Consider the following 19943-nt stretch of genomic DNA (forward strand, 5'->3'; position numbering starts at 1 on the left):
CTCAGTTTGTTTTCCTTCCATCTTCCCCCTAACCCACCCCCAATATATCTTTATTTCTTCCCCTCATTAAATTGTAGAGGTCAGGGCCGGTTGCTGTTTTCAAAAGTGGAAGGTGAGCGCCGGCAAATGGAAATTGTGCAATGTCTGACAGACAGGATTAGAGCCGTCTTATTTTCTGCGGGGGCTGTAAGGCAGAATCCACTCTGGCAGTGGGTTTAGTATTTTCTAAGATTTTCAGCCAGTGAGTGTTTTTATTTATTTTTTACTAACACTAAGATTATTTTCCTAGAATCATAAGAAAACTTAATTTCTTTCAAATGTATATGTCCATGGAAAAAGTAAGTACCAAATAAACAATGTAATCCCACTGTAAACAGAAGTCGTGGGTTGGGGAAAGGGATTATCTCTGGATTTTTATTGTCATACTCTCATATAGGCTTTGGTTGAGTTATTGATTGCTCTTTCCATGTTCTGAAAATAAGTATTGGTATTGCTATCCACTAGCAATGGTGTAAAGGCTGATAGGTCCTTGTTTCAGTTTTTGGAAGGAGCCCTGGTGGTGTAGTGGTTTTGGGTCGAGCTGTGATCTGCAAGGGCCGCACTTCAAAACCACCCCTGCTGCTCCTTGGGAGAAGGACAGGGCTTTCTACTCCCATAAACATTTATAGTCTCGCAAACTCACAGGTCTGTTTTACAGGATTACTATGCGTAGGCATCTACTCCACGACAGTGAGTGGCTTTTTGTTTTGTATTTGTTGTTAGTTGTTGGGTGCTGTCAAGTTGATTCCAACTCAAATCGACCCTCTGTGACAGTAGAACTTCCTGTAGAGTTTGCAGGGATGCAATTTTAATAGAAGTACTAGGGAGTACCCCACCACACACACACACACACACACACACACAAATAAGGTGGAGAGAAGCTCCGCTGGGTGTAGCTTCCCTAGTACACGTTTTCCCCCACTAGGCGAGCATCACGGAACTTGTTCCCAGTTACTGCACCCAGGGGTGTCACCTGGGAAGGTGCTCTCTGGTCACTGACTTTTTTTTCTTTAAAGCAGTCTTGCTCAAACCATGTTTTGTTGTTGTTGTGTGTGTGTGTGCGTGTAATGGCCAACTTGAGAGCCGCTGTGCAGTTTCGTTTCCTGCTGAGACATTGCTGTCAGGCCACGCACGGCTTACGAGAGCAGCGCGAGAGGGAAACTCAAGTGTGGGAGTGGCTTTCTCGGCTCCCAAAAGGTGAAATGTCGATTGATGACAAACCTCATTCAGGACGTCAGTCACCTTCCAAAAGGACAAACATGTCCACAGAGTTCATGCACTGGTGCTCCAAGACTGACAAGGGGCCACTGAAGAGATGGGGAGTTACCTGGACTATATTGAAGCTCGGTTGGTGAATTTTAGCGGAATACATGGAAATGAGAAGGGTCACTGCGAACATGCTGTGCTTTGAAAGAACAGCTCCAAAGTGACCCTGACTTTTCCCCCAAGGTCATTACTGGTGACGAGACACGGTGCTATTCTTACAACCCTGAAGGCAAACATCAATCAAGCCAGTGGGAGACACATCATCACCTCACCCAAAAATGGTCATCAAGTGCAATCAAAGTTGAAGACGGTGCTCATTTGTTTTTGCACACCAGCTCTTTGCAAAAACAGCATGCCTCTCTTGCACCAGGCATGCACCTGACTCACCTGACCTCGCTCTGTGCAATTTCTTTTTGTTTCCATGGATGCAGAGGGACATGAAAGGCCAACAATTTGATGATGTAGAAGAGGTGAAGAAAAACGCGAGGGAGGTGCTGTCAGCACCAAACAGATAGGTTTGAAAAATGTCTCCAAGAATGGAAGCGCAGATTTGACCAATGTAGTAAGTGTAATGGAGACTCCTTTGAAGGTGGTAAGGTTGTTTTATAAAAAGACATAGCTTTGGGGAACAAAGGTTCCAGGTTTTTTTTGAGTACAGTACCCCTTCGTAGATGACCAAGCCTTCCTGCTGTGGAGTGACTGGGTGGCAGCCACGCTCTGAACTGTGATGCCACAGTCGTGAAGAAAGCTGCCGGTGGCCGCAGAATTCATTTCATACCTTTATTGCAGACCGCCACCTCACATGCCGTGCCCCCCGCTACCTCTGAAGAGCCATAACGCAGGCGAAACTACTGCCTACCACTGCCCCAAATCTGTCCCAATTCATAGCCACCCCGTAGCCCTGTAAGACCTGGTAGAATTGCCCTGGCGGGTTTCCAAGGCTATGGATCGAAACATGCTACCATATCTTTCTGTGCCAGGAAAACAGCTGCTGGGCTCAATCCACCGACCTTTCTACTGAGTGCTTTACCCATTGCACCACCAGGACTCCTTACACAGAGGAAGATGACTGGAATTCTGACCTTGAGGCCCCTAATTTAGCTTTATGCCTTGATTTTTAAATTTTTTTCCTTAAATGCTATCTGAAACTACCGCAGCAGGTGTGGTTCATCTGAAGTCCAGCTGAATCTGTCGAGTGCCGCTGCTTCTCGGGCGTCGTTCCCAACCCTGGGAACAGCCGTGGAACCCCACTCGGTGGCCCTCAGGGCCACTGCACAGAAAGCGCTGCTTGCCAACTAAGCGGCGCATATCCCATGGTGGTAGCTGGGACATGGGGCTCTAGTAACAGCCCCAAGGACTAATGAATGTCACAGGTGGAAGCCGGGTGTTTTGTTGTTTTTTCTTTTTAAAGGCAAGTTTCTCCAACTGTGGCATTTAGAGGTTGTTTCCACTTCGCATATTCAGTCTCTTCTTTTTTTATGGCTGCTTTCAGTTTCTAGCATGGAGGAGGGGCACTAGGTCCACGTTAAAACTGGACTCCAACGGTCACATCATACAAGCTGCGAGGTTTTACACCTGTGACGGGGGACCGAGGGAACTTTCTGCTCTTTGCAAGGAAATCCACACTTACGCTTCCGTGAGCTGCAAGCACTTAAACCCATGAACCTTCAGCTGGTCGCCCTTAGCCAGTCTCATCTTTACAAGGAACGGGCCTGTGTTCCTGCGCTGGTCACCCTGCAGCTGAACCACTGCTCCATAGTCTGGTTGCTCCATCACAGGCCGTTGCAGGCAGATTTCTTAAATGCCTTCCCCACTTTCTTTTTGTCGTAGTCGTCAGCAATCCCTGGGACAGTGGTACGGGTCTTTCTGCCGTTGTGCTATTGCGTTCTCATTTGCACATCATCCTCTGTCCCCGCGGGCAGCAGGGCCTCACCCTTACGTGCATCAGCAAAGGGGTGGAAAGAGTGGAGGTTCTGGAGGGCGGACACACGATACGATTCCTTCTCCGCGGTGGGGAAGGCGGGCAGCGGGGACGGAGCGTGGGGAAGTGAGTGGGCTTGAGGGGGAGGCTGCTGAGTCCTCGGTGGTGGCTCAGTGACTAGGGCCCAGTCTCTTCTTCTTGGTAGGTCTATTCATAATTACGATATAAGACCCTCCTTGTGGCCACCCCACTGACCTCACTTTAGTTTCTGCTTCAGTTCTTCCCCAAGCCCCAGACCAGGATGGGATTTATACTCTTCATGAGTACAAGCCAAACTCTTTCCCATCTGGATGTGTAATTCCTTCCCAGAACATTTGCCTTACCTTTCTGCCCTTCCTGACCACATGGCTCCTATGTTTTAAAACCTAACCAAATTCAAGTTCCTTCATGGAAAGGAGCTCCAGCTCCGCTCAGCTCTGCTGATGTTTCTCTTCTCCAATGCACCCCAGGGATTCCTATTGGACCTGGTGCCCGTGCCACGTAACTCAGTGCCCAATTGCGGGATCTTTCAAACTAGTGGTGTGTGTTCGTCATCTCTCTAGCCGTGATGTAGTCTTCACAACCGTTGTGGTCCTGGCTTTGACTGTATCCCACAGTGGCTCTTCTTGAAATGCTGGGGGCTCGGTGGCCACTCACAAATGCTGGTTGGAGAATATAAAGTGAAAATCTACTCACCAGATTTTTTCTTCTCTTTCTTTGTCTTTCTTCATCCTGTCAAGTGAAAAGCTAGAGGGAGAAAAACACTTTAAATGAAAATAATAAAGAAGTTAAACATCAGGAAATATGGGTTATTGCTTCAGATGTATTGCTTTAATAAAATCACCAAAGAGATGTGATCGCCAGGTTTGCTTTTTTAAGTGGGTGCTGCAGCAATGGAGCAAATGCATCTGAATTTAAATCTTAACATAAATCTCCTCAAATTAAATGAGGACATAAGACACTGCACTAATTATGTGGTTTTCCATACTGTCTGCTAACGAGGGAGGAAATAATTGACTTAACGGGGCATGGATGTTATGTAAATAAGTACAGAAAACTGTGTGCCTGAAAACTCGACACCGGCTGTGGGTAAACATTGCTGAGCCCCTGCTGGTGGGGCTCGTTCTCTAGGTCTCTGGTCTTTTGGAAAGCAGTAACCTAAAGCCTTGCCATCTGTTGGCTACAGTGGCTGAAGGCCCGTTTCACTCTCCTGGGTTTTAGGGGATGGCTTATTTTGTTTTGTTTTTTGAGGAGTCTAAACTTAAGTTTTAAGTGGAGTCTTGTACAAGCCATAAACAAGTTCCAGAGAACCAAGTCACATAAACCTTTCTACGTAGAAAATTGCTGTTCCTCCCTATTTATAATCAGGTCTGTAGTCATGACGCAATGGTAGCAAGTAGCAATGAGCAAGGTATGGCATACCGGCGGTTGTCGAGTGCTATCAAGTCACCCAGCTCAGAGTGACCCCATGTGTAAGAGGGAAAAATGCTCCACTGTGTATCTTCCCCATGATCGGTTGTGTGGATCGGACACGTGTGAAATCAGCTTTCATTGAGCGATGTTCAGATGTGTGTCTCCAGATGGCTCTTACAGCCTGGAAGTGCCACTGAAGCCTGTGTCGCATCACGGCAGACACATGAGGGAATACTCTACCCTCGAAACGCTGCTGCCTCAGTGTCCAGGCAGAAGTGAACTAACGTAAGTGAGACGTTCAGGAGGGAGACAGACATGTTTAAAAGCATTTTGAAAGCCACCCATGTCTAGAAGTCCTTCCTTTCCTGTTACGCTCAGATTGGGGCGTGGCTGCACACAGATTCTCAGCCTTACGATTCTTTGGGCAGTTCATGTATTGACTCAGTCCGTCTTCATGCATTTAGTGGGTAGCTGTGATGTGCCATGATGCTGCGCACTTGAGACTCGGATGAAAGATCCATGGGAAATAACTGAACTCCATGAAGACATGGAGACTGTGTAATTAAGTATAGACAAGCTGACTGCTTCAGAACTTTACTCAGCCTGTAGCTCAGTGTTTCTTTCTCCTCAGGGAGGTCACATCCCCAAAGCAATGTGTGAAATGTAATGAAATAAACATGGCAGTGAAACAGGAACCTTCTATCTCCATATTTCCAAGTTTGGGTGACTTTAAGGAATTTCCCCAGACCAACGCAGATGGACCATCCCACACCTGACCCAGTTAACGTTAAGCTGTGGCCTAGTACAGTAGCCTACATCATTTTTAGTTCCACTCTTTTGCCTGCAGCAGTCAGCATTTGGCCAGTTCTGATTGGATACAGGAGCAAGAGTGGACCAGAAACCTGTGACCTCAAGTTGAACCCAAGCGCAAAGAGCACCTGGGCAGAGGATAGAACCCGAGGTACCACCTGCCCAGCGCATGCACATCACCCCATAATAAGTGATGATACCCCACCCAGAAGCCTTTGCCACAATCCCCATCTTGAATACCTGTTATGTCCACGTCCAGTAACCATAACCCCACCCAAAACCCCACACTCACTACCATTGAGTGGATGCCAACTCAGAGCGACCCCATAGGACAGGTTAGACCTGCCCCTGTGAGTTTCTGAGACTAACTCTTGACAGGGGTAAATACCCCTCTCTTCCCCATCATCCTACTCACGAAATTCCTAGAATTCTCCATCTCTTTTCATGAATGAATATTCTTCCCACCTACAGTCCACTGAAAACCCTCCTTTTCCTCTGTCTGGAGACACAGTCTGTGTTGCCTTAGGCTCGTCCATGTCTTCCCTTGCAGGATGTTCTTCTATCCGATGAATGCTTTTCACGTCTTCCCTGAAGGGTACTGCTCTCTCTAATCCAGCGCTTCTCAACCTGTGGGTCTCAACCCCTTTGGGGGGTCAAACAACGCTTCCACAGGGGTCGCTTAACTATCATGAAACCACGTATTTCCGATGGTCTTAGGAACCCAGACACTGCTCCTCTCATGCGGGTCCGCCCACATGTAGACACGCCCCCCGACAAGTGCCCTGCGTGAAGACTGTTACCCAGGCTACCCTATGCTTCCAGACAAAACTTCATTTATTTGTCATTAGAAATAAACATTTCACAATATTTAATTGCATATTTTTATAATTAATCGCTATGCTTTAACTATATTCAGTTTGTAACAATGAAAATACATCCTGCATATCAGATATTTACTTGATGATTCATAACAGTAGCAAAATGACAGTTATAAAGTAGCAATGAAAATAATGTTGTGGTTGGGGGTCACCACAGCACGAGGAACTGTCTGAAAGGGTCCCGGCATGAGGTAGAAAGATGGAGAAACACTGCTCTAGTGGATTGTTTTGCTCGCGTGGCAAGCTTGTCACTGCTTTGTGTTGTTACTGAGCAGGGAAAGGACCTTGGATTGGAAGCTGGCTCCGGTAACAGCAGGACCATGTGAGCATAGTCCACGTATACACCAATGTCTCCTGGTTCTTAACATCCAGACGAGATTAGCTCAAAGTTCCATCATATACTCCGTCAGACTCTAGCATCTTTCCCCATATATCCCCCCGTTTTTTTTTAGGGTTGGGTTGTAGGGTATGGGACTGACTTTGTATATCCTCTTGTTCCCGCTGGTTCTGACCTAATGCCTTCGTCTCCTGCATCCAGTTCAGATGATGGGTCATTTCATTACCTGGGGTATTTGCACCAGGCCATCCAGACATGCACACAGCTCCTGCCCTTCATTTTTAGGAAAAGGAAAAAGGAGAGACTTGCTTACAGGAGGCAGAGCTTATAGAAAGTTGTCTTAGCATGGGAGTAGATTTATATCCTAAGAGAGCACATCTGACCGTGTAGCTTCAAGCTTGTTTTCTTAGGCTACAATAACATCGCTAGTAAGGCCCATGAGTCCTATTGTGAAGTGGCTCATAGGCCCCTTGTCATGTGGCCCCAACCCGCTCCCCCGTCTCCTCTGATCCCACTCTCCGTCCCGCTCACTCCCCTCCAGACGCATGCATCAGCCACCCCACTTTCCCCTGCAGTCATCTTTCGGGTACCAGGGGAAGGCCTTCCTGGGACGCTCCTCCTTAGGTGGGTGGTGGATCTTTTTTCATACTGTCCTGTCGCTTTTCTTCACAGCTGTCTGTCCTAGTGTGTCTATTAAGGATTACTACTCGTAGCTAGTACCTTCCACAAAAGCAAGACCCGTTTACATCATTCTCCTCTCTGGATAGTCAGTGTTCTTAAACGCTTCTCCACTTGAACTGGTCCCTGGGCAAGCGTGCTGAAAGCAGAACTTGATGATTGCTTAGATGAGGAAGAGAGGGAGAGCAAATGTCAAGGGCGGGGCTCAGGTTCCAGGCTTTGGCCAGTGGGTGGGTGGTGAAGGCACCGACGGGAGAAAGGGTAGATTTTACAGGGACGCATCCTACCTTGCATGCGTTGGGTGGTCAGGGCACACTCGTTGACTGGACTGTCAGTGTTTGCGCTCCGGGGAGGCACAGGAGATGCTATTCTGGTGCCTGCTCATTCTCCATCTGTAAAACTTCATTTTAATTGTTAAGCACTTGCTGTGCTTTAGGAAATCAATATGTACGGGTGTGTTTTTGACTGCCACTCCGTCTTCATTCAGCTTTCTAAGGCCTATGGGGTTTTACCCACGTTCTACTTGGAGACTTTGTTACTAAACACAACCTCCTTCTTAAGACCATTTTACCCATGTCAGTGCATGTCTTTCTTTCTGTTTTCTCCCATAAGTAACAGTGGCTCATTCAGTCTGTTTGCCTGTTTCACCACTTACCTGTTTCTCCTGAGAAAATTGAAAATTATTATTTGTGGGGAGGGGTGGTTGGGGAAAACTGCTTCTTGTCAGCCTTAGAGGAGCAACAGTGCTACAGAGAACACATGCTCTGCGTCTCACCACAGCTGTGTAAACAAGGTCCCTGGAAGCTGACCGCTGGTTTGTGGGTATGTGCCACAGTATCCAGGAATATACTCCTTCTTCGTACAGTAGGCTGCCGTGTGGTCGGAAAGCACCCAGGGAGCATTCGTAGAGTTCTTGCTTGGAGAGGACAGAACAGAGACGTCCCGATGCAGTCCCCAGCTGCTCACTGCACTGTGGCTGAAGCACACCAACAGAGGGGTCAAGCGGCAGCAGCCAGACCCAAACGTTCCCATCCTCTAAGAATCCAGTCGTGCACATCCAGATGAGCCTCTGCTGTCTAAAGTGGGGGTAGCAGACATTCTTGGTGGGACGTAGAGACTGGAAGGAGGGGCATGAGGAATGCTTCTGAGATACTGGTGATGATATTGTTCTTCATCACATGCTGCATACACAGGTCTCCAAACGTGAAAGTAAGTTCATTTCCTTACGACCAGTCTACTTTCTTGTATGCGTGTTATCCACAATAAAGAGTTTTTAAAAGAGAGCGATCAGAATGTTTTTTAAAACTAGAGAAAAAAGTGACACAATTGTAACAATGCTATGTTGTTTTGTTTTTTTTTAATGATCTCCTGGTCTTCCTTGTTCTATTAGCTGAGAAATGTCTTCTTCTCGGTTGATTTTAAAGCCATTTCCTCCCCCACGTTCAGCAAAACGAACAAGCTCCCTGGGCTGTTAGAAAGGACTATGATCGTGTGGCATTTGTTCCTTTAGCTTTATTTTTCCTAGAGGTGCAAATGGCTCTTCCTTGACTAAGCTTGTGGCCAAGTAGAGAAGAGGGAAAGGCTGGGAGACAAGGCCAAGCTGAGAGCTGAGGTGAAGAGATGCTGACGGTCAGTCAGCTGTGAGCTACAGACACGCTGCCTGGTCCAGGGAACCCCGGCAAGTGAAGGGTGCAGGCACTCTGCACTGAGCTGCTCCTTCAGCGGCTGCTCACATGACCCTCAGAAGGATGTGCAGGGTCGGAAGCAGGGGGGTAGGTAGTTGGGCTGTCCATACTCGCTACTCACTTAAAAACTGACATTCAGAGATTGTCACCTTTTTTTGTTTTCATCAAGAGGAGATTGAAAATACTGAATATCCTATAGTGCAGATGAGGAGAGTGGCTGTACTGGAATCAATACTGCGTGATGTGATTTGATACTACGTATTACATACCTTGTCAATAAAGCAATGCTGAGTAGGAAAGACAGGAGCGAAATTTAAGCCATAGATTTATGTGCTTGCTCTTGCACGTGTTGGTCGTCCTGCAAGGTCCGATTGTTCTCAGCCTCCCCTCTCCACACCAGCTGGCCAGAATACAGACCACTCCAACTCAGGGCTGAACAAACGGTTTCCAAGGGCACATTTCACTGACACGGAACGATGTGTAAGTTAGACACAGGAAGCTCCCTGGGTTCCTTTATTGATCTCTAAATTTTGTTTGCCTTTCTGAAGTCATGTACACCATTGAGCAGTGCTTCCCACAGTGGGCAGTGCCACCGCATGGGGGACCCTGGACCAATGGGGGGCTGCAGAAGCAGATGCCCACACTTTATCCTTGACTGTGGGCTCTCGTACAAACATTTTTAATCGCCAGGGGGACATAATTTTTTCTTTTTCTTTCCTGAGAAGGGGGCAGTAGGCCAAATAAGTTTGGGAACCTGCGCCCTCAAGGATGGACCGCAGGACATTTAGGGTTGTGGACACTGCAAACTCGGTCTTCATATGAGAAAAATAAGTTAGGAAAATGTTCGTCTGGAAGTTGAAAAACTAGAAAAATTTCCCCCCAAATTATCGATGGGTGTCTTATTTCTTGGGAATCTTTCATGGACCTCACTTTGACAACTGCAATGACAATAACTGACCAAGAAGCCAAAATACAGGTGCCAGCTCCTTTGATGTGACTTATAAACAGTTACGGAAGCCAGTGTGTGAAGTTAAATCCATCCCACGGCTTTCAGATTTCTGATGGAAAGATATACATGTGTTGTCAATAATATAAGCAATTTCAACTGGAAGAAAATAGTATACAAGAAAGTTCAGTTTGTGTATTTGAACTTTATAAAGGCAACTTCTCGAAAGTGTGACTATAAATTCATCTTGTTAGTGGATGTTCATTTCATTTTTAAAAATTATATGGGTTTTGGTAATTATGCCTTAGAATTGCTATTTTAAAACATTCATAAAGGTATGTAGTTATACAGAAAGCGGTGCACTTTTTGAGTGAAAATCCAGTTTATTAGACACTGTTTTAATTGTGATGTGTGGTAATTAGAAAGACTTGTGCTGTGCAAGTTAACGGAGTGAGCTAAAGGTTTCGATGACTGGGACAAGCAGAATGCTTGCTTAGGCTTTAGAGCTGGGGGTTTCATTTTTTATGGTATATTAAATTAACGTCTTACTCCCCCACCCCCACTAAACATTTTCCAGACAAAGAGCTTTTCAGGTCAAACATTGTTAATGGGAAGAGCTCAAATTTAAATGACATACTACTGAAGTGAAACCAGCTAAATTTAATTTAAACTCTCCGTAAGTTAATCATTATGAAAGAATGAGTCAAATGGAGTAGGGTTTCCTGCAGAGGATATATATAGATGCCAGTCAGAGTTGCTGGTTAAAATGCAGGTTCTTCGAACCTACACGTTGTCAGCCTGCAATCTGATCTTGGTCCTGAGTGATCCTCGCACAGTGAAGTGTCAGGATCACCACCATCAGCAGCAGTACCTCATGATGCGCTCTGCTTCATGAAAGGCCACACCGGAGAGTAGTGAGATGGGAAGAATGAATTTTAAAAGAGATTGTATTCCAGAGGCAGGCTGCACTTTCTCACATTTGAATATAATAACTGAATTCAAATTGTGTTGTTCTTTTAGCTCGAAAGCTTCATCTCCGTCGCCCTCTTGTATACGAAATAGTTTTGACACTCATTACCTCACACGGTTCTCTGCGATCACAGACAGGATATCTATAGACTGTGTTTACCTGAATTGCTGCAGAAGAGCGAGTGTTTATCGCGAATGATGTGTAATCATTTTTAAATATAGACGTCTGGTGATGCGTTAGAAAATCACAAGTAGGCATGGTTCTGTGGCGTTCAAGGAAACAGAACCAGTGCAGCCCCGGTCTCACAAATGAAGTGTCCGGGCCACCTTGGCCAGCCCCGCGGCCCTCCTCCCAGAGTGCAGTAGGCCAGCCTTCTCCTGGGCCGCGCCTTGCCCTCCAAGTGCAGGCTCTCTAACCACCCTGTCGCCCATTTGGATTGTGACGGGCCGCCCTGTGGAAACTGAAGGCGGCCGTTAGAAAGTGACAGGCGTGTAAAGACTGTTCACCGGCACTGCGGTCTCCGGGTCCTGTGAAAGGAAACTTGGTCTCGGAGTAGAAAGTGCGCTGTCTGAACTCATCACCGCCCTCTCTCTATCCCCCCCCCCAATTTGTTGCAGACCAGGATGAGCGCGCGGCCGAGCTCAGCAGGGAGCAGAACGAGAAAACCATCCGGAGCACGCAGACCGCGCTCCGCAATTTCCGCGAGTTCCTCATCTCCAAGTACCCCTCCGAGAGCCGAGAGATTTATGTCATCCCTTGCAAGGAGCTGGATGCTTACCTGGCCTCCTTCTTTGTTGATGCCAGGCAGAAGGATGGGTCTGAGTACGAACCCAACAGCCTGGCCAATTACCAGTGCGGCCTGGAGCGGTACCTGAAAGAGCACAGGTACGGCTACAGTATCACCCGAGATAAGGAGTTCAAGCGCTCCCAGGAGGCCCTGAAGCAGAAGCAGATCGAGCTCCGCTGCAAAGGCAAAGGCAACAAGCCGCACAAGTCCATGAAGCTCACCTTCGCCGACGAGCTCATCCTGAGGAAGAGGGGGCTGCTCAGCCGCTATAACCCCGAGGGCCTGCTCAACCTCGTCTGGCTCAACAACACGAAAGCGTTTGGGCACTGCACAGGTTTCCACGGGTCGACCCTGAAGTGGGGCGACATCCGCCTCCGTGTGACCGAAACCGGCCTGGAGTACCTGGAGTGGATGGGCCAGGACACCGGCGATCTGAATGCCAAGACCAAGAGGGGGGGCACAGACTCCCGCGTGTATGCCACCCAGCACGCCCCCCAGACCTGCCCCGTGCAGGACTATAAGGAGTATGCCCAGCGGCGGCCGCCGGCCATGCGCTACGAGGACGCCCCTTTCTACTTGTCCATCAAGCCCGTGGTGAACTTGGCGGCTCTGCATTGGTACAACTGCCAGGCCCTTGGCAAGAACAAGCTGGCCAAGATGGTGAAGACCATGTGCGAGAAGGGCAACATCCCCGGCAGGAAGACCAACTTCAGTGTGTATCAGAGCTGCAGCACCCTCTCCGAGGCCCAGAGCAACCAGCTGGTGCTTATCTGTAACAACCTGAGCCAGCAGGCCGCCCAGTCGGTGGCCGGCCACCCCAACAGCGGCAATTTCATTGTCTCCGCCTCCTATGACTCCTCCTCGGACACTGCTTGACCAGGGGCGGGAGCAAGACCCCGGCTGCTTACTGTGTCCAGAGAGACTGTGCTTTTACACTCTCATCCCTGTCCTCTGCCCTCAGTGTTCATTAACTTTATAAAAACATAAATATAGAATATATTTTTCTTTTTACAAACAAGCCAACGGAGATAGTTTAGTATCGCTGACACAGTATTTATAGGCTTAAAACAAACGTACTTGTGGGTGATGAGACGTAATTATTGGTACAGACTTTACAAAAACACAGTGGTTCTCAGGCAAGACAAAGTAGGGATGCGATTCCAGTTTTGTTTTGTTTCTTAGATGCTGTGTCCTCAACTCCTGCTCTTCCTTCCCACCCCATCTCTTAATTTTTTAGTCTACTTAATAAATGGCTTTATTTTTTTAATTTTAAAAATTCTCTTATCAACCATGAGGAAGCAACACTAACTTTACCTGCACAAAGCTTTACTTACACAAAATATATGTGGTCTGATCCAGAATATGAAGTGTTTATATAAGCTTGACATGAACTTATTTACACACTCTTTTTTTAAAACTTACTTAGCAGCTCCTGTGCCTCATTTTTTTTACAATGTGTGAAAATCCAGTATTTTTAGGTATATCTCTTTCTTGTGGTAAGGGGATCCAGGGAGGAGGAGGGATTAAAGGTGCCATTCATTTTAAAAGATACAGAATTTTTACATAATATGCAAAGTCTCATATTGTGGCAAAGAAAGACTGTTATGTTGTTGTTGTTTTACTTGGTGTTTGAACTTGGGTCATCAACGGAATTTCCTTTGCTCTCTTAGAAATCAGTGTCTGAAGTTTGATTAGTAGATTTGTTAGAAATTTGATCATTAAATTTATTAGAAAATGTTCCCAAGTTGTTGCTTGTACATCACAGCACAATGAGAAAGTAGAAGTGGAAACGTCTCACGGAAAATCTAGAAGTATTAATTGAGATAACAACCAAACACCTCATCCTCTTTAAAGTTCAGATCCCCTGAATTATTTATTTTGTAGGCATTTAACTTTGGTCTCCTCTCCCTAGGAAATTACTTGACTCTAGTTGAGGTCAAAGAGATATCGACACTCATTTTAGGCTACAGTATTTGTTACCAGATTTAGTTTAATTCAATGCATTCTTGAAAATGTGCAGTTTCTTGTACAGTAAACATAGATGCATTGACCTATAGTAGCTTGCAACTATACCGCTAATTATTTTGGTTAAACAATACGAGGAGGCTTCAGAAAGTTCATGGGAAAGTTGGCGTGATCACTTTATTCCATTTTTCCACAGGGTTTTTGAAGCCCTGTCTGTATTTGTGGTGACTGAAAGGTTTTTGTTTTCTAGTTTTGAAGCTTATAGTGAATTATTAGTTAAGGTTCTTAAAAAAATTTTGTTAGATAACCAAACCAAAATAATACTGAGTTTAGGTTCCTATCTTGTGTAACCATTGCTCCGCATAAACTCCAACTCATCACTGCTTTATTTCTGGGCATTCTCTTGGGAGGTGTCAGTTCTTCAAGGAGAACGCATAATTAATTCACAGTAACTAGGGAGGTAAGTGCTATTTACATATTCATTTGGTATGACCGGGCAAATTTCATTCTCATTTGCATGGCTGCATCACATTAGCTGAGCTGCCCCATGGCCTGGCCACTCTTTCTAACCGGAAACCTTAGGCACATGAAGACCCATTCCTGTAAGCGGTGCCCTTTCATTTGGCTTGGGCGGGGCGCCTCTGCGGTGGACATGGTGTGTGGAGTTAACTTCTATTTTTGTTGTTTGTTTGACTCTTCCCCAGAGAGCAGTGGCCATTTATGTAGACACAGTGAAAAAGGGCAGGCGCTCGCTGAGGGGTCTTAGCTTGCTTTGTGGTTTGTGTGAATAATGAGGACAGCTGTCATCTCTAGCCAATGTAGGTGTCAGGACTGTGCTGAGTGACTTACCTGTGTTAATTACAGAGGTAAAAGGGAGTTAGAAAATACACTAAAGCCCGAAGGGAAAAAGATTAAGTGTGTGTAAATCACCAGGCAAAGATGACCACTGTTAACACGGTGGTGTTTCTCCAGATGCACTTCGGTGCACATATTTATTTCTGTGTGTTATCTTCAATCAGTTCAGCACTTCTGAAAAGAGGCCCAGTCGCCTTCCCGTTAGAGTGAAATCAAGACAAGTACATTAGAACACAGCTAAGGAAATGGTGCTACCTGTCACCTGACCCCAGAGGTTTCACTACTGACCTCTCAGCACCAACTCCGGCTTCCGTTTCCCATGCTTTGAGCCAGAGATGGAGACTGGATCTCGCCCCAGCTCCCTAGGCTGCCCAAGGGATAAAAGGAATCCTGAGTGATCTTTCATGGCGACAAATTTGCCCTCGAATTTCTCCTCTTCCCTTCATTCTGAAACACCGGCTTCTCTCCCAGTTCTTATTTCATGGCCAGTTGGGAAATGCACAAGATGCCCTACTTAAAAAGAACTTGTCTTAAAAATCAGGTTATTTTTACATGGGATACCACTCATCTTAAAAAAAGTTTCTATGAAACACTTAAAATGTCCTTGTGTATTTTGGTTTTGCATTGACCTATTTTAGATCCTTGGTGCATGTTTTGACAGCAAAGTAAGTGCGTCAGAAGGAAGGAAGGAAGCAGAACTTGAAATACCGCCATCTATTGCGACCCTGGAAAGAAGTCCTCTTGCTCGTTTCATCTGTTCCAACTTCATTTAGATGGAACACAAGGAAATGGAGAGTTGTTCTTTTTTTTTTTTTTTTTGGCTGTGCTAACTCAAACCAAATAGAAACTTTGTCACATTTCATTCAGACACTGCTTGGTAGAAGAATGGTCGAATTACCGTCGCTCATAATTAAATTATGAAAATAATCTGCAGCTACCTCTAAATTTTGTATTCTATCGAAAATAGAGGACACTCCACTGCCAGATGCCATTTTTGTTACCTGTAATTCTAACCTTTTTAAAGACTTTTCAGACTGGGCAGAGGAACATGCCAACATCAAATGTGTTTTAGCAAAAGTCTAAGCAGTGCAGCAAGTGTTCACTACAGCTGCATAAACTGCCTTCCTAGGAAATGCTGTGCTTCATAGAAAACCAATAAAGCTTTATGTGCAAACTTGCACTTTGAGATCACTGTCCTCACATGACTCTGAAAGTTCTGCGGCGTTGACGAGTGAACCTATCTGTCCGCATCGGGATGACATAGCTACATGATGTAACCTTCCACGTTCCTGTAAGTCACTGATTATTGAAAACTTGAACACGGATGTTCGCAGTTTAGGCTTGCTCGTTTGTATGTTCAGAAAGTTAGATATAGTCAGACTCTTTACCCAGAGGAGCTTATACTTAAGATTCGGTTATCCTGGTTGATAGGGCTAGTTTGAGGATGATTCATAAATCCACACCAGCTATTTAAAGTACTGGCATTGTTAGGTTAAATCACTTCCTGATCTAATGGGCTCATCTGTCACTGCAGTTGTGAGACTGGCGTAGGACCAGGCACCGTTTCGTTCTGTTGTACTTCGGGTCGGCTCTGAGTCAGCACCCACACGATGTCACCTAACTGTTAACAACCACCTACTCTGGAGAAGTAGGAACGTTTTCTCCCATGGACCGGGCCTCTCTCTCTCTTTCCTTGGTGTTTTAGCTTCTCTTTAAGCGCCACATCAGACGGTGCCCATGTTGCCGATGCTTCCATAGGTGTCCGAGGGGAGCATGATTGAGTTGTGTGTTCACCAGGCAGAAACATGCTGCTGAGTCAGTGTTCTCCAAACCCTTTCATCGGTAGCAACAGTTCGCTCCCGAAACAGGCCTATTTCTTTCTGGCAAACTCCAGTGGTCCAGCTAATGGGCAGCCCTGGTCTTGCCCTGGTTCGGGAGCTTGTGGGTGTAGACAGTCGCCACTCCCCAATCAGCAAACATGTTGCCAAAATGGAAGCTCCAGGGAGGAGCTCCGACCACAGCTCAGCGGTGGGCTTCTCCCCCCCCCCCCCCCCCCCCGTAAAGCTCTTGAAGGGGACCCGCTGTGTTTCTTCTACATCATCGTTCGAGCTGTCTTAGCAACGACTTACCCACATCATACGACTTCATTTCCCACTGCTGTGAAATTAAATGCTCTTACTGAGAAGAAAAGTTACAGTCACATCAACAGTTATCTACTGAGCACCAGGATCTAGATGCTGGGAGAGGTGTAAAGATGTGTAAGACAGTTGTTGCTGTCGCAGAATTTATACACTTATAAAAGATACTGTAATAAAAGTATCATTTCACCAGCTCCAAGACACACACACACATACCTTCAGTTGATGCAATTTTCCAAATTGTTTGTACTCATTATTAGTCTGTTATTTATTTACTTTTAGTAGTTGTTTGTTTGCTTTTCTATAGAATGCATACTACTACTTTGAGAATTTTTTTTTTTTTGAGAATTGCCCATAGGGCCTGTTTTTGTTTTTAAGTTCATAAGGAGGGGTAAGAAATACATTAACTAGTATAAAATTGTATTATTTGGGAAAGGTAATTTTTTAAAAAAATAGTAAAATAGCAAACCAAACATTTGTATATGATCCATTGTGCTCACACAGGTACCCACATGCATGAAGATTTACATGTTTTCCGTCAATGATGATCACTTATTGAGTAGTCTAAGGATCCATTGTGCTACGTCTGTTTCTATAGTTTCACTTTATTTTAGCACTGGCCCTGGGAGGGGCCAGTATCTCACTTTTATACATGCGGAAGACCGAGAGGCAAATGGGTTGCCCATATCAGAGTTAATACCTAAGAACATAGGTTCTGGAACGGATCCCATGAAGCACCGTGCTTTTCTGCTGTAGCTGCTTGTTCTGGGCGACTCGCACACCTGAGCACCTTCTGGAATGATACCGTTGTAAATGAAGCCCCTCATGAATAAAGTTGTCACTAATCACTCAACCCCAAGTGGATTGAGATCTGTTATCCAGGCTCCCCTAGTGAGGTTTTGAGATGGGATCCAGGCAGTCACTGGCTTATGAACGAGTTCTCTGTCTACCGATGTTAGAGTTAGTAGGTAGGTTGACCCAGGTGCTTGCGGTGTGTTAGCCTTAGTGTAAGGCATGACTAGAGAGAGCTGCGTGTGCAGCAAGGGAAGGCGATTGTGGTAAAGAACTTGTGAGTAGCGGCAGGTTTAATTGCTTCCCCCCCCCAAGAAAAGACTCCCAAAACTCACTACCATCGAGTCAGTGAGTCTCATAGCAACCCTATAGGACAGGGTAGACTGCCCATGTGAGTTTCTGAGCCTGTTTACAGGTGGTTTCAAACAGCTGACCTTGAGATTCACTACACATACCACCAGTGCTCCAGTTGCTGCCAAGTGAGGGCAGATTTACATAGCACCTAGTGACAGATGAGAGGAAGACTGTCAAGGTGGATTGACACATCGTGCCTGCCTCAGTGGGCCCAACCACAGCAACTATGGTAAGGCTGCCCCAGGACCAGACAGTGCTCCCTGCTGTGACATACACAGGGAGGCTGGGAGTTGGCTCCAACTTGAGGGCACCTCCCGATCCAAGGGTAAAATAAGGATCCTTGCCAGTGCCGTGGGTCACATGTTGGGCTGCTGACAGAAAGCTCAGTGGTTGGAGCCACTGTGTGGAGAAAAATTAGACCATTTTTTTCCTATGAGGAACGAAGCCTTAGAAACCCTTCAGAGCAGTCCTACCCTGTCGTCTGCGTTCACTTTCAGTGAGAACGGACTCCATGGCAGTGGATCCGGCGGGCAAGTCCGAGTTGTCCCTAAGTTGCAAGTTCGAAACCCAGGGACTGCCTGTATTTTCAGTTAGCTTCCCCTGGCCATGACTAGAGAAAGCCAGAGAATTTATGTCACTTCTTACAGAATGATAGACTTTGTCAGAGAGGTGAACGTGCGTGCTCACAAGTAACTATGTATTTAAGTGGTTGTCATTTGTTTATACCCCAGTAGAGCCCAAACCTAATTTCCAGAGAATTCCTTGTAGTTCAGAGAGAGAGATGAGCCTAGGCACAGGGAAGACCAGACCCAGATAGGAACTTCCCCCAGGTCCTGAGCATTGGCTGCCATCTTACCCATGGGGGTTGACCTAGCCTCAGCGTAGGTGCTACTCCTTAATGAGTGTCTTATTGTTGCTATGAGAAAGCGAGGTTTTCTAGTCTGTGTACAGCTATAGTCTCGGACTCTCACAGCGGCAGTTCTACCCTGTCTTCTATGGTCATTATGAGCTGGCCACATCTTGGTGGCAGTAGGTTTGAGGCTGGCCGAGCCACTGTTTTCTGTTGCACCTGCTTCAGGTGTGCTAGAGTGGGAAATAAGATTGGACACATCTCCTTACAGAAGAGGGAAATGCGCCCCAGAAAGATTAAACGGGTGTCCGAGTGTATCCATGCACCTTATTAGGAGCAAGAGCAGAGACTGAGACCAGGCAGCCGACTTCCAATTCTTCCATGGAAAGGGGAGGAGCTGCACTGAGTTAGAAGGAGAATCTTGATCTCATTGTTTTCAAAATGGAACTTTCTTTTTTTGAAGCCCGCAGTCAATTTTCTAGTAGGAGTAGAGTCAAGCTAACGGTTTCCAAGTTGACGGTTTCTGTGTATGAATGTTCACGTTTCATTTTGTAGAGTTGTGCTTGGATTTTTTAGCAACTTAGGAAATTTGAACTTTTGAAATTTGATTGGACAATCTCTGAATATAATTGTTCTCCACTTTAGCATCGCGTAGCCTACCATATTTACATGTAGCTTTCAATTAGTGGAGAGGAAGCAGACTCATCTTAATGTGTATGAATTCCAGTTATAGATTAAGAACTAAAGAGTTTTTTTTTTTAATTTAGATATTGACTGGAGTAGCCAGCTGCATAGCGCTCGTATTGCTGGTTTCGAATGGAGCCTGCAATGCCCGGTTTTAGCCTATAGAAAATGTATGTATGTTTTTTAAAACCCTACTGAAAGATTTGGGACATATCCTCATGTTTTTTGTTTAATTTCCCCAACTTAATTAGAATGTTCAAAAATAACTATATTTGGAGATCCTAAATGTGAGGAAGGAAAATGTGAGGTAGCGAAAGAAGAAAGATAAAAGAATGCAAGACATTTATAAATTTTCTCTCCATGTGGCTTGCGTATTCTTCTGAAAGATAATTCAAGCATAAATACTTTTTAAATTCACAAATTTTTATCTTACAAATTATCAGATCATGGTTGATGAAGAAAAGCTCAAAATTGAAGATGCTTTAAAATGGTTTAATGGATCTTTTGTCTTTTTATAGAATGTTAGATTTGATTAG

The 19943-nt window shown here is 45.7% G+C and overlaps 1 protein-coding gene across 2 annotated transcripts in view; it reads left to right on the forward strand.

The window, feature by feature from the left end:
- KIAA1958 (KIAA1958 ortholog) overlaps window positions 1-19943 on the forward strand; it is a 171141-nt gene that overhangs the window by 104296 nt on the left and 46902 nt on the right. Inside the window, exon 4 of one of the 2 annotated variants that reach the window (XM_075560328.1) lies at window positions 11600-11683. The exons of the other annotated variant lie outside the window; for it this stretch is intronic. Within the exon in view, the coding sequence (XP_075416443.1) occupies window positions 11600-11683 (84 nt within the window). The remainder of the gene's footprint in view (window positions 1-11599; window positions 11684-19943) is intronic. 2 annotated transcript variants of the gene reach the window in all.

The sequence above is a fragment of the Tenrec ecaudatus genome, chromosome 10 (genome assembly GCF_050624435.1).
Source record: "Tenrec ecaudatus isolate mTenEca1 chromosome 10, mTenEca1.hap1, whole genome shotgun sequence".
Classification (NCBI taxonomy): domain Eukaryota; kingdom Metazoa; phylum Chordata; class Mammalia; order Afrosoricida; family Tenrecidae; genus Tenrec; species Tenrec ecaudatus.